Raw genomic sequence first — 13,161 nt, 5'->3', positions numbered from 1 at the left:
TTCCCTCAGGTTTTTTTTCTCCTACATTTCTATTTGCATAGGTAGGAGGAAGCTAACAGAATGACATTAATACCTTAAGGATGCTACAGTTTAAGCTGACTGATAGCAAACGTAGGGCTCAGATTAGAGGCCACAGCCTTTAAACACCCCCCCGCTCCACTGACTACGCTGCTAGCAGCTGACTGACCAAGTGTTAAACATCCTCATACTAGAACACTTTTATTCCTAAATTGGGAAAACTGTCTCCTCTGAAGAGATAAACAGAAGAAGTGTTCTCATACATATGAGATCTCTTGTATTCTGTGACACCTGATGTCACGTCAGAGCCAAAGAGGCTCCAACCCTGATGGAAAACAGCCCCGAGGTGGAGAACTGCTCCTCTTTTTACACCCCCCCCCATACGTCCTGTGCCCCGTCACCGTCTGTCAGTAAGTCTGAACGTTAGTGTCCTCGTGTGCTGGAGCAGAGGGTCCTGACGGGGGGGCCTGACGCTGCAGCCAGACTCATCTGGAACCATGAAGATAAAGGAGAGGAGGAGGGACAGAGACGCTGCTCTGACTCTGAGACAGGAAGAAAGTTAGACTGGGACAGACAGACAGGCAGGCAGGCAGACAGACAGGTGTGCTGTACACCACCAGTGAGGAGAACAGTGGGAATAGTTGATGATTCTTGATAAACCTTTAAACAGTGTGACCTCACACAGGCCTCCATGAGCCTCTTCTTCTTTACCAACACTTCAAACGATCATTGATACTTTCACAGTTATCAGCTGTGAACACTTTGCTGTCTCTCCCCACTTTAACCCTTTAACGGACAGTTTGTCCCGTCTGTGGAGTGTCAAACCGTTGATGTTAGTAAAAACTGAAACAAAGGAAAAGAACCAACAGAAATTAAAACACTACAATAAGAACAAATAGAAGAAGCTGAAATGAACCACACGGGGGGGAAAAAGGTGCAGACAGTTTTCTACCTGCTCGTCTTTTTATATTTTAGATTTTACAGTCACACATTCTTCTGCTGCGTCTACTCGCTTCAGTCTGCTCTCCTGCAGAGGATCCTCTCTAGAAAGGAGATCACCTTAAACACGTGGGCGTCCATCAGAGTGACCGTGCACACAGAAGTAGGCAGACCGCTCAGAGGCATGATTGCTGTTGTAGTTTATTTACAAATGTTAAAAACTACAAACTGTTGCTCACCTTCAGCCTAACGCAGAACAAAACCACTTCACCGTCACGTCGCCTCGCTAACTCATGCTCCACTCCAAAGGTTTATTTTACATATTTAAAATACATTTTAAATCATTATTATTAGACTACCAACAGTACAATCCTGATGGTTGCCTTTAAATGCAACATATTGCACAGCCTGACTCCATTCATATCTTTTCTTAAATAGTGCAAAATGGATTTTTTTTTTTCAGGAATGTTCTAGAGTCTCAGTCGAAAAATCAAAATGAAGTTTTGTACAGTGAACTGCTGACATAACAAACACAAATCAACAAGAAGGAGGAAAAAAATCCAACTTTGTCCGTAAAATAAAATAATAATTAACAAGGCAGAAAAACAACAAGAGGAATAAACACAAATTTCTGTATAGATTGCCACAGACAACAAAATAAATCTTCTCCACTGCGGAGAACGGGGCCGAGTCCACCTGAACACCCCAGGTGAGATTTCTTTCTTTCCAAAAACAGTAAAAAGAAAAAGTGTATATACAAAAAAGAAGCAAAAGCAGGGTTAGGAACTGAAATAATAGTCCGGTTTTAGCTCCACATGAGTGTCTATGGTTTTCAGCTACAGTTACAGGGCTTCCTACCCAGTCTATTTCTGTGGGACAAGACCTCACAACGCGTTTACGTGGAACGTGATCAGTGTGTGTGTGTGTGTGTGTGTGTTCTAGTTCAGCTGCAAGCCTGAAATCCACGTTCATGTAGTTGCCACAGAGCCGTCGAGTGACAATGGCTCAGAAATCAAAGTGTCACTGCAGCAGCCTGGTGGACAGTAAGAGAGCAGACAGTCTGTACCTTCGGCTCCGAGGAGCAACGGGACGACTTCAGACAGCAAAAAGAGTCTCCTGTGAGGTCCAACAGTTCTTAAAGGGAGGAGGGAGAGGAAGGGAGGAGGAGGGAGGGGAGTTAGGGGTGAGGACGGAGGCAGTGAGCGGTTAGGGAGCGGGGGTGGGGGGGTGGGAGTGGGGGTGCAGACCTTTTTCACCTCAAACCTCTCATCCAATCCCAGTGCTGGTTCAGAGCCCAACCAGAAGTGCGTCTGTCTGCAGGTAAAGAAGTGCTGGGTGGGGTGGGGGGGGGCGGGGGGGGGACTTACTTGATGTTGTTGGCATCGGCCACCGCTGCCGAGAAGGAGGAAGTGGAACAAGAGTCTTTAATGGACTTGGTGGGGGGGCCCAGGACGTGGCCCGGCACCCAGCCCTCGGCCGCAGGAGACTGGACGTTGGCGGGCCGGTAAACAAGATACATGTTCTGCTGATTGGTGGCCAGGATCTGGACCGTCTCCCCCTGACTCACACAGATCTCATTCTCTTTGAGCGCAGAGTAGTCCTGGCTGACCAGCATGGTGGAGGAGACGCCGTTACAGCCGCCCTCGCTGTCCTGAGGAGGAGGAGGAGGAGGAGGAAGGAGAAGAGAGGAGAACACAAGAGAGGAGGGAGGAGGACAAGGTTAAGGTGTGTCTATGAGGGTTGGATAACAGTCCTGACGCCATCACAGCTGAGCCAAACCTGAGGAGGAGCACAGGGAGGTCAGGACCGAGGGGGGGGAGGAGGAGGAGGAGGAGGAGGAGGAGGAGGAGACACAATGACAATCAGTGAAAAGTGGCCTCAGTGTGAACACAGTGAGGCTGTGCAGGACAGACGACAGAGCCAGAACAAGCTGGAGCAGCACGACACACTTTAAGTTTAAAAGCCCTGTCCTGAGGAGCAGTTCTCCCTTAATGAGGGTCAAGGTGCTTCCATGGGGGGAGGACAGGCTGAGTGAGCAGAGCTGTGGCCTCCTGCAGACAGCGAAGGGTTCTCAGTCAAAGTAGGGCAGAGAGAGAGCAGCCTGGTACGTATATATATCTATAAAGCCACACAGTACGCTGCTACACCTGCAGTAGCCCAGATTTTAACCTTGGCTTTCCGGGACAGGTACCAGGCACAGCCAGCTTCATGCCCCACTTCACCACCGTCTGTGCTCAGAGGCAGAATGAACCCCCAGATGTCACAGGTTTACTGAGGAGGCTGAAGGTGTTCCTCTCCCAGGCGTCTGCAGGAACTCACCCTGGACTCGAAACACGACGAACCGCCGTTGGAGGTAGACACTTTCATCTGGCTCCTCCCTCTCTCCCCCTCCTTGTCGCCGAGGCCGACCGCCGAGGACGGCCGGCTGTGGGACGACATGACCGGCCGGTTGCCCGAGGACGAGCGGTTTCTGGTCAGAGAGGAGCTGCCGCACCCCCCGCTCTTCTCCTTCTGGTACTCGATGGGAGACTGGAGAGCTGCGATCACACAGAGGGGACAGTCATACTCTTCTTCTGTGGTGTCATGTCAGGTTTCCAGGTGACAGTTTTTGCATGTTCTAATACACTTTACATGACACCAACAAATGCAGCTGACTGATTTAACTGTATTTGCCTCTCTTCGGTTTCTTTTCCTTCAGTTTCATATGTTCACACCAAAGTTAATTAAAAAAACACAACCCTCTTTTCACTGAGCTTTCCCACAGCCAAGTATCTGATTTCTGATGCAAACAACTGTTTTGCTCAGTGAAACATGTGGAACAGTGAGAAAATGACCTCTCTCACCTTTAAAAAAATCTTTAAAGTTGTAAAATACCAGAAAGTTAAACAGGTAGCTGAGGTCCTGATTTTGGCCTTTTGATGTGCATATAAACAGATAAACAGAGGATCTATTAGTGTGTGTGTGTGTGTGTGTGTGTGTGTTTCTCACCAGACAGGAAGTTGCTCTGAGCGTCCAGGACTTCCTGGATGTGTCGGACCCAGACCTGCTTGATGTCGACGTTGGCCGCCTGCAGGGTGAAACGCTCCGACGAGCCGCGACACGACAGGACGAACTTACAGGGATCGTTATCCACACTCTCCTCCAGACCCAGGTACGATACCTGTGGGGGGGGGACGCAGAGATTTCTTTATTTCTAAGAAGCATGATTTCCTAACTGGATGTGCTGCTGTGTTACAGAACGGTTCCCCCCAGAAGAAGAGCCCCGTCCTCTGCACACCTTGATGCTCTTCTTAAACTGGTACCCCGGCGTGGACGATCCTTTCCTGAGCAGCTCGCTGAAGATGACGATCTGCTCGAAGAGGAACACTCGTCGTTCTTTGGAGCGCGACAGGACGCCGGCGTCCTGCTCCGTCACAAAGAAGGTCTCCTGCTGCAGCAGTTTGCCCTGACAGGTCAGTTTACCCTGCAGAGACATCCCAGAGCTCCAGGTTATTATATTAGGAATGTTTTTAGCGGCTGCTGGAACACAGTCTTTACACATCTGTTATCAAGCAGCAGAACAGGAAGTGATCGTACCTCGTACCCCTGCAGCCGACCCAAGTTCATCATGTCATTACACAGTTTAGGCACCTGAGACATCAGATCCACAGCTTTCTGTAGGAGCCACAGAGAGGGTTTGGTTACGTCCTGGACATGCAGGACAGAGCTGAGACATTTCACCACTTCAAATCAAGTCTTTACCTCGATTTGCTCGCAGTCCATTCCTGCCTTGCAGCTGAACTTCAGGAAGTCCTGTGGACAAACACGACCACACCGTTTAACACATGACGCTGCCCGGCGGTCCGCTCTGACCTTCAGTAAGGAAACGTGAGCACGTGTTACCTTCAGCAGCAGCTGGTATTTGGTGATTCTCTGGATCGGTTTGATGAGGAAGTCACTGATGGTCAACCTGGACTGGATGTCCTGCTGGATCCCCTGGAAGACAATAAGACAATCAATACGGCGTTTTCATCCATATGTCTGATAGGAGTTAGACAAATATCATCAGATATTACACACACATATATATATATTATACATCAAATGTTCTTTCATCAGTTAAACATCAAATACACCAGATAAGACAACAAAACAGTCTCTAAAATGTTCCATTGATGCTAAATTTTTGCTAAATTAGAACAGAAAACAGAAAGAAGAGGCTGATAAAGTGAGATGAAGAGTGAAAACATCACTTACATCAAAGTATGTGTCATATTCTGCTACGATGAACTCTGACTTGGGCTTATTCTGACAGTAAACCACATACATGTGGAGTCTCCTCTCCTGGAACACACACACACACACACACACTTCAGAGAGCAGAGCACAGGAACAGGTGGGGGGTGGGGTGGGGGGGTACCAGGTCAAATATATTGTAATAGCAGAAATCATCTTCATCGTCCACTCACATGTTTGATGAAGAGCTCTGGGAGGTGCTCGTGGTCCTCCAGACATTTCTCCAGCTCCCCAACGAAGAAGCTGGGGGAGCAGACAGAGGGACGTTAGCGGGCAGCACAGTCTCCTCCTGACCCCCCCACCACCATCACCATCACCCCCCCGGTCCGGCCCCTGAACTCACTCTCTGTGCCAGTCGTAGATCTGGTGGATGTTCCCGAACACGATCTTGTCTTTTCCTTTCATGTCGTCGGGGACGCCCTTCTCCTCGATCTTCTTCATGAAGCCCTGCAGGATGGGGGGGGGGGGGCACAGAGGGTCGGTCAGTCACATTACAGACTGCCGAGGCTGCTGTCCAGGTGACAGACTGACTGATCCAGGTATAAAACCCTGATGTAAGACAGACACACCTCCACCACGATGCCCAGGTCTTTGACGTAGTCCTTCTCCGTCTGAATCAGCTCGTTGAGAACAAACCTGAGGAGCAGAAGGAACAGTGAGACCAGCTGAAGGGGGCAGTCTGGGTGCTAAACATGGTGGTGGGACAGGCTGCAGTACTCACATCCGCCCCCTCATGGCTTTGGCTCTCTGCTCCAGCTCGGGGTTTCGCGGCTGCACCGGGGTGGTCTGCTCTGGGGGGGTCAGGGAGGAGAAGCCGGGGTACGCTCCCGGCTCCAGAGTCTGACGAGAGGAGAGGACAGAGTCGGTGTTTAGAACATCCCACGAGCAGAACAATGAGGTTCCTCAGTGACAGCAGAGGGCAGCAGAGAGTCCAGACGTCCTTTCATACCGCAGAACTTTCTCACTAGTTTCCTAAAGTAGGTTACAGTCTGCTCCAACTCTCTCCAACATCATATGTCCTGTCCCACTGAGCTTTGTTCCAGGCCACACACACACACACACACACACACACACACACACACACACACACACACACCCTGAGCTTATAAATATAAATGGGCACGTTCACACACTGCTTCACTGTGACGGGATGCTGCAGACCGAACATGTCCGACAGCTCCCGGAGTATTAAATCCGGTCCAGACACCATATTTGGGTCATTTACTTACTGTGTACAGCAACAATTACTGCCCCCCCCTGTAACTTAAGTCCCACCTGGAGCAGCATACTGTTGTTCCAAAGTGTTCAGAGTGAGGAGCTGCTTCCTTCTACTATATATAATATATACTTTCATCAGCTCACTGTGAGATTTGATCTGACAGAAACAGACGTTTAGGCCTTTTTGGCTCTTATTAAAGCAAAATGCTGCCTAAATGAAAGGTGGATGGAGGTGAGGTGAAGATGTACGGATGGATGCAGAGACTATCACTGAAGTATAACGAGCATCTTCTCCCTGTGATGGAGGAAGAGACTTCTGGACATGAGGAAGAGATAGATATCCTGGGAAGTGTTGGTCCCACTGAGCAGCAGTGTGTGTTTCCTGTCTATGATTTAAGATCTGAGCACAGTCTGTATCCACACCAACAGGCCTCTACTGAAGCCTGAACACTGAGTACAGACACACGATACTGTACATGACTGTTAATCTGGTTATCCTATTCAAACACGCTCACATTCACACAAACACACTCACCATCTTGGTTTTAACCAGTTTTTCTATGGCGCTAACCAGCTCTGCAGCGCTGGGCACCTCAGAGGACGACTGCAGAGACGTTAGCAAGGACGAAGACTGAGAGAGGAAGAGGAGCAACAGCAACAGCAAGTCAGAAGGATTGGGAGTGAGGGAGGGAAGAGGGGAGGAAGAAGGGAGGAAGAGTTGGAGCAGAGGAGAAGCTGTTAGTGAGCAGAGGACAGCAGCAGAGCCTGGACATCCATCAGAACACAGATTCATCAGAACAACAAGACTTTAAAGTGATTCAGTGAAAAAAAGAAATAAGAGAATAAAGTGAAAACATCAGCAGGAAGCAGCTGGAGGTCTGACAGACGCAGCCTTAACACTCTACATGAACATCGCCCTCCGTCCCTCCCCCACCTTGTCATCCTGAGCCGAGGGGTCCTTGATGATCTCCATGGGGGGAGGCAGAGGGGTGTGAGCCTCCTCGTCCTGCTCCTCCTCCCCGCCGCTCTGCATCCCAGAGGACGTCTTCGAGAGGAGGTTCCCGTCCTTGCTGAGGACTCTCTGAGGGAGGGGGGGGGGGGGTCACAAAATCACACGTCACATTTCACTACTGGTGTTATCTGTCTGTGCGGTCTGTGAGTAACAGGCAGGCGTTTATCTGCTGAGTTCGGGGAAGCGGTGATGAGTCGCAGATAAGAAGGTCTGAGTGTAAAGTCACATCCATCAGCACACAGAGATGTGGTCACATGCTTCTCTGCTCTCAGGACTAATGCTGTCACTCCTGCAGCACAAACATCAGCAGCTTTGAGTCTGATTCAGTCTGATGAACAGAAATCTGTTCAACGTTACTTATTGTCCTTATTTCTGTTCCCCTTCCCTCACTGACTCGTGTCCTCACTGAACAGAAGGGACGATTTGGATTCCCAGCTTACAAATATGCAGTTATTAATCTAAATATCTTCTTTGAACAAACCAAGAACTAAAACATCACATGTTCACAGCCACCAGGGGGGGTCCAGATGTTGTGGCTTCACTCATGTCGTCCATCTTTACATCCAGTCAATGACGTGAGTGAAAAAAGGTTCGATTTTCCTCTAAATGTGTCACACAGAAAGAATCCTCTCACATACAACTAGTGCAAGTAATAACTGTCTTTATACTTCCATGGCATGCCCCCCCCCCCCCCCCCCCCAAAGCTCCTTTAAACGACCAATCAGGGTTCATATCTGTCCGCCTCATCACAGCTCCCATGATGCCGCTCTGACCAGATAACTCTTTGCCTACAAACACCATGAACATGAACATCGTGCAGTGACTCAGGTTTTAGGTTACATTAAAACCTGTCAATCAAGAGGAGGCGAGCAGCAGCTTCCAGTCCCTGCTGCACATATCAAAGAGCTAACGAGCATCAGATTTACAGCCAGTCAACCGCTAACTAATCTAACTATTATATATTTAGAGTGCAGGACGACACACTGTGCTGCTGATGCTCCTGACGTCCTGAGCAGCAGGTGGTTTACCAGAGCTGGGTGGAGGCAGTGAAGCAGTGTTTCTAATGCTCCAGATAAGAACTGATAATAAATAAACCTCATGTGTTTGAGTGATCACTCTCTCGGCCAGAGGGGGGAGACAAACGCTGCACAGAGGCTCTGTTATCATTCTGGGTTTTGCCAGAACATCTTCTGTAGAAAAGACACCGACTCTGAGCTGTGTGTGTGAAGCATCATTCACTGAAGGAACCAAACCGCCCACCTCATCGATGATGTCGTCCTGCAGGGCGAGGTCAGGCTGTCCCAGGTCGATGCTCTTCCTGCTCTCCTCCCGGCCCGATCCCGGTCCTGTGGAGTTACATGCTGCCGTTACTGGATTTGAGGATTCAGTTTGAAGTTAGATTCTGAAAACCTGGATGTGTGATGCAGGTGATGAAGCACGAATGTGCGTCTGAAAACTCTGACAGTAAATTAGCTACTTTTTCCACTGCAAAGACTAATTTACATGGACTTTCTATGAGATCCATAATGTCCACATGCCTTTTGTTTACTGAGCCAGTTTGATAACATGGATGCAAAAACTGAAATTCAAATGCTGAACCACACAGCAGGTTCTACTTGGAGCAGCGTTACCAGACTGGGATGAAGTGAAAACAATGGACAGACGATCTAAAGCAGAATGTGACAGAGTCCAGTGCTGGTCTCTGTGGAGCTGCAGCCCCTCCTGAGTCTGAGTCTTACCCGTCTTCTTCTGTTTGTTGTTGGGGAGTTTCTTGACGGAGCTGCCGTGGCTGAGGCGGCGGACCGGACTGGTCAGCCATTTTCTCAGAGTGTTTCCGGAGCGTTTGGGACCCGGAGAGCTGGACTGCAGCGAGCTGAGGGACGGCTGGGGCTGGAGGTTCGCCACAGACTCCGTCTTCCCATCAGAGCTGCCGACGGGATAGTTTTCTGTAAAGAAGCACGTCAGGTTTAGAGATCTGCCTCCACTGCAACAAATAATCCTGTTTTCTCTTCTGAAGTTCAAATCTTTCCTGGCACAGGATTTAAATGCTCTTCATGGTGCTTTGCAGATGAAAATAGAGGAAGTTGAGGACTCCACAAACAGAAGCTGCTCTCCCAGTACATTTACAGTCGTGTTAAATCAGCAGACAGGAACGTTCAGCTCGCACGTCGAGATACCGTCGATCATTTATCACATCACTGCAAACAAGCAGGTTTTCAACACGTCGCTCACTTCAATAAATCAGTCAGAGTCTCTGTGCTGCGTGTTCAGCTGCAGATATGGAACATTTAGACTTAAATGGTCATAAATATAAGATCAGATATCTTTGATTTCACTGTGAGATTGTAATAATGACCATACATTTGAGTTTCAGCAAAGACTGATAATAATAAAAACAAACGCAATTCATGTTTTGGAGTCAGAATGAACTTTAGAAGTCTTTCATTCCCACCCAGCTTGTGTTCAGGAGCACTTGTTAATCTGCCACACCAGCACGGTCACTTCAGACACACAGGTCCTCCTGTCAGCTAGCAGCTCTGCTCATCAGTTAAATGGAAATGACAGGAAGACACACACAGCTGAATATTAAAGGACGCATTTCATCGTGTTTAGAGATAAAGACGACCAGGAAGCAGGAAATAAATGTTCTCAAACAGACGAGACACGTCGGCCGCTGAGATTATATCGAATATTCAGAGTTACAGGGCATGACATCAGTACATCAGGACATAGTCCGACCTGTCTGGGCCCAGCAGGCCTGAAGTTATTCACTGCTTCATCTCTGCTGCAAAGCCTGAAACATCCAACACACAACTGACTCTGTGTGTGTGTGTGTGTGTGTGTGTGTGGGAGAAACGGGAGTCATGTGTCAGGAGTGTGGTGGATCAGCTGCACTCACGCCGGCTGGGAGCGATGGGCTGTGGCTGCTGTGGGGTTGGGTGTACAGTATGAGTGTGTGTTTCAGACGGGGAGTGAAAAGTTGAGGGTCGTGGTTCCTCCGGAGGTGATGGACGAGCGCCACGCTTGTGTTTTACTGTTTGGTTTGCATTCATTCATTCATTCATTCCTCTCCCTAGTTATCTATTCATGCCCTCCATCCTCCTCCTCCTCCTCCTCTCTTTATCTGACCGTCTCTGAACACAAACGTTTCTGAGAAAGAGAAACAACAAACATGTGATTTCTGTTATTTCTGTGACAAAGTTCCCTCTAAGATCAGATCAGCAGAATCACTTTCACTTCCTGGATCACAAGCAGAAGAGGCCACAGCAGGTCAGCAGCACCAACGACGTTCAGGAAGACCACCGTGTGTTTGTGGGGGGTGAGATTATCCTACAGTGCCATGTTGGCTTCTGAGCAACATTTACTGCAAGTTTGGCTTTGAGAAGTCATCATTTGTCATTATCCTGTAATCCTTCAGTGGCACCAGATCAAAGTTCACTCTTCACTAAAATAGCTTGGTTTTGCCACCGACAGGCTCAGATTGTTATTCTACGTGTTTGCCAACATAACGGAAAGGATCCCTACAGAGATCCTTTTTATTCACGCCCACCAAACTCCATTGACAAAAGCACTAATTTTACACAGTAGTTGCTGGTCTAGCACGGCCTCGATCAGTTAGTTTATTTGTGTTATTAAGTGACTTAGATGTTTTAAAGAGTTAGTGAAGATGCAACACAATAAAGAAAACAAACAATAGAGCACAAACAAATTAACCAACCAAGGAAGCAGTGGACCAGCAAAGCCTGGGCTCTTCAAGGTAAAATCGCTGTTTTTGTCAATGGAGTCTGGTGGGGTTGTAAAAGGCAAAACAACAGCTGTTTGTGGTTAAACCAGAAGGATCTTCCAGGTCTCTCTCTGTAGGGATCCTTTCCATGATGCTGTCACACACTTAGAATAACACTCTGAGCCTGTCAGTGGATCAAACAAGCTCTTTTAGTGGACCTACTGTGATGGGATGTAATTGCCCTGGAAGATTACAGTACAGCCACTGCAGCAACTGAGAAGCTCTTCAAAAACACATAAAAGTAGGGCCCAGGTTTACAAACACTGGAGTTCTGTAAAAACATCCCGCCTCTCACGCCTCCTCCCTCCCCGCTGTGGGGCTCTGTGGGTTAAGGACTCTGCATCAGTGGTAGTTTTGTTTGTTATCTGACTGTGTCAGCAGAGATAAAACTCTCCGTTCAAAACAGCGGCCAAGGTCACCCACAGCCATGAAGGTGCCTCCGTTCCTCTTCCTCCGTCAAGACTAACTCCAGAACAAAGTGACACTGCAGAGAGGAGTAATGAGGCCTGACGTCCTGCTGCTGAGCACATCGACAACACTTCATTCACCCCCAGCGACTCATAGGAAGTCTATCTGCACACACCTAGGGCACATACAGTACTCTCCATTTTATATTAACCAAACACACACACACACACACACACACACACACACACACACACACACACACACACACACACACACACACCACTTTGTTGGTCTTTGACCTCCTTAATCAGCCACAGAGAGAATTTCTTTGTGCTTGAACAACTAAAGTTCACTTTCAGCCTGGAGTTCAGCCGCGTGTCGATCAGCCAGGCTGCTTCATCTCTGCTGAACGAGATGATCCTAACCCACACCACCAGGGTGACACCACCCCAGACAGACAGACAGACAGACAGACAGACAGACAGACACAAACTAAAACAATAACTGCAAACACTGGAAAAATGGCTGAAAACATGAGTGACTGCAGCCTCGCTTCGTTCATTTCTTTCTTACAGACTGATTAAAACAGTTCATTGGACATTACACAACATCAAATAGTTTCACTGGTCACCTTCAGAGTTAATGAATAATTATTAATCAGATCCATGTGGAGTACAGACGCACTGTTCAGACCTGAGGTCAGGTGTGTTTCTGAGTCTGAACGATGAGGAGGAGCCTGCAGGCTGGTAGCTGACTGATGGGACCAGCCCACAGTTCTGTCCCAGTGCGTCAGTGGTTCCTCCCCAAAGTGCCACCGAGCAAAACCACTCATGTGTTTCTAAGAGAGCGAGACATGTCAGAGGTCACCTGTACACCTGTGTGTGTGTGTGTGTGTGAGCGCTTTGACAGCAGGCCGACCACAGAAACTCATTAAGGGCTTGAGTGCACACACACACACACACACACACACACACACACACTGAGAAGACACTGCTGCTTGAACTTCTCCTCCTTCATCACTTCACCAGGAGCAGCTGTTAGCAGGAGCACACTGCTCACTGAGCTTTGAGGTGCACACTTGACCTCAGAGAGAGAAAACACACACACACCCTCCCTCAGTGGACGGAGCAGCTGAAAGCTCTACAGGACAGTCACAGTCATGCTCTCACTGAGGGAGGGGCTTTTTTTAAAAAACTTTTTCACACCAGTGGGACAAAGGTGACAAAGAGTCAGACGTGCAGCCTCCATTCATGACCCACACATCCAGGTTCCTGGTCTTCTATCTGTTCCTGGTGACAACACATGATTTTATATACGTCACACACACACACACACACCATTATCCACACACACACACACACACACACACACACACACACACACACACACACACACACACACACACACACACACACACACACACACCATCCACACACACACCATCCACACACACACACACACACCATCATCCTACAGACGGTAATAAGGTCAGAACCTGAAGTCAGAT

The 13,161-nt window shown here is 48.5% G+C and overlaps 1 protein-coding gene across 1 annotated transcript in view; it reads right to left on the bottom strand.

The window, feature by feature from the left end:
- The window catches only part of kalrna (kalirin RhoGEF kinase a), a 103,318-nt gene that overhangs the window by 5,080 nt on the left and 85,077 nt on the right, over nt 1-13,161 (bottom strand). The window contains exons 41-56 of the mRNA XM_070838565.1: nt 9,202-9,408; nt 8,723-8,808; nt 7,385-7,531; nt 6,986-7,081; nt 5,954-6,072; nt 5,802-5,868; nt 5,576-5,679; nt 5,406-5,475; nt 5,194-5,280; nt 4,840-4,932; nt 4,699-4,749; nt 4,534-4,611; nt 4,235-4,420; nt 3,946-4,117; nt 3,277-3,494; nt 2,325-2,608 (exon numbers count right to left, since the gene is read on the bottom strand). Coding sequence (XP_070694666.1) covers nt 2,325-2,608; nt 3,277-3,494; nt 3,946-4,117; nt 4,235-4,420; nt 4,534-4,611; nt 4,699-4,749; nt 4,840-4,932; nt 5,194-5,280; nt 5,406-5,475; nt 5,576-5,679; nt 5,802-5,868; nt 5,954-6,072; nt 6,986-7,081; nt 7,385-7,531; nt 8,723-8,808; nt 9,202-9,408 — 2,065 coding nt within the window. The remainder of the gene's footprint in view (nt 1-2,324; nt 2,609-3,276; nt 3,495-3,945; nt 4,118-4,234; nt 4,421-4,533; nt 4,612-4,698; nt 4,750-4,839; nt 4,933-5,193; nt 5,281-5,405; nt 5,476-5,575; nt 5,680-5,801; nt 5,869-5,953; nt 6,073-6,985; nt 7,082-7,384; nt 7,532-8,722; nt 8,809-9,201; nt 9,409-13,161) is intronic.

This window comes from Pempheris klunzingeri, chromosome 10, assembly GCF_042242105.1.
Source record: "Pempheris klunzingeri isolate RE-2024b chromosome 10, fPemKlu1.hap1, whole genome shotgun sequence".
Classification (NCBI taxonomy): Eukaryota; Metazoa; Chordata; class Actinopteri; order Acropomatiformes; family Pempheridae; genus Pempheris; species Pempheris klunzingeri.
This window is presented reverse-complemented; position numbering and strand designations above follow the sequence as displayed.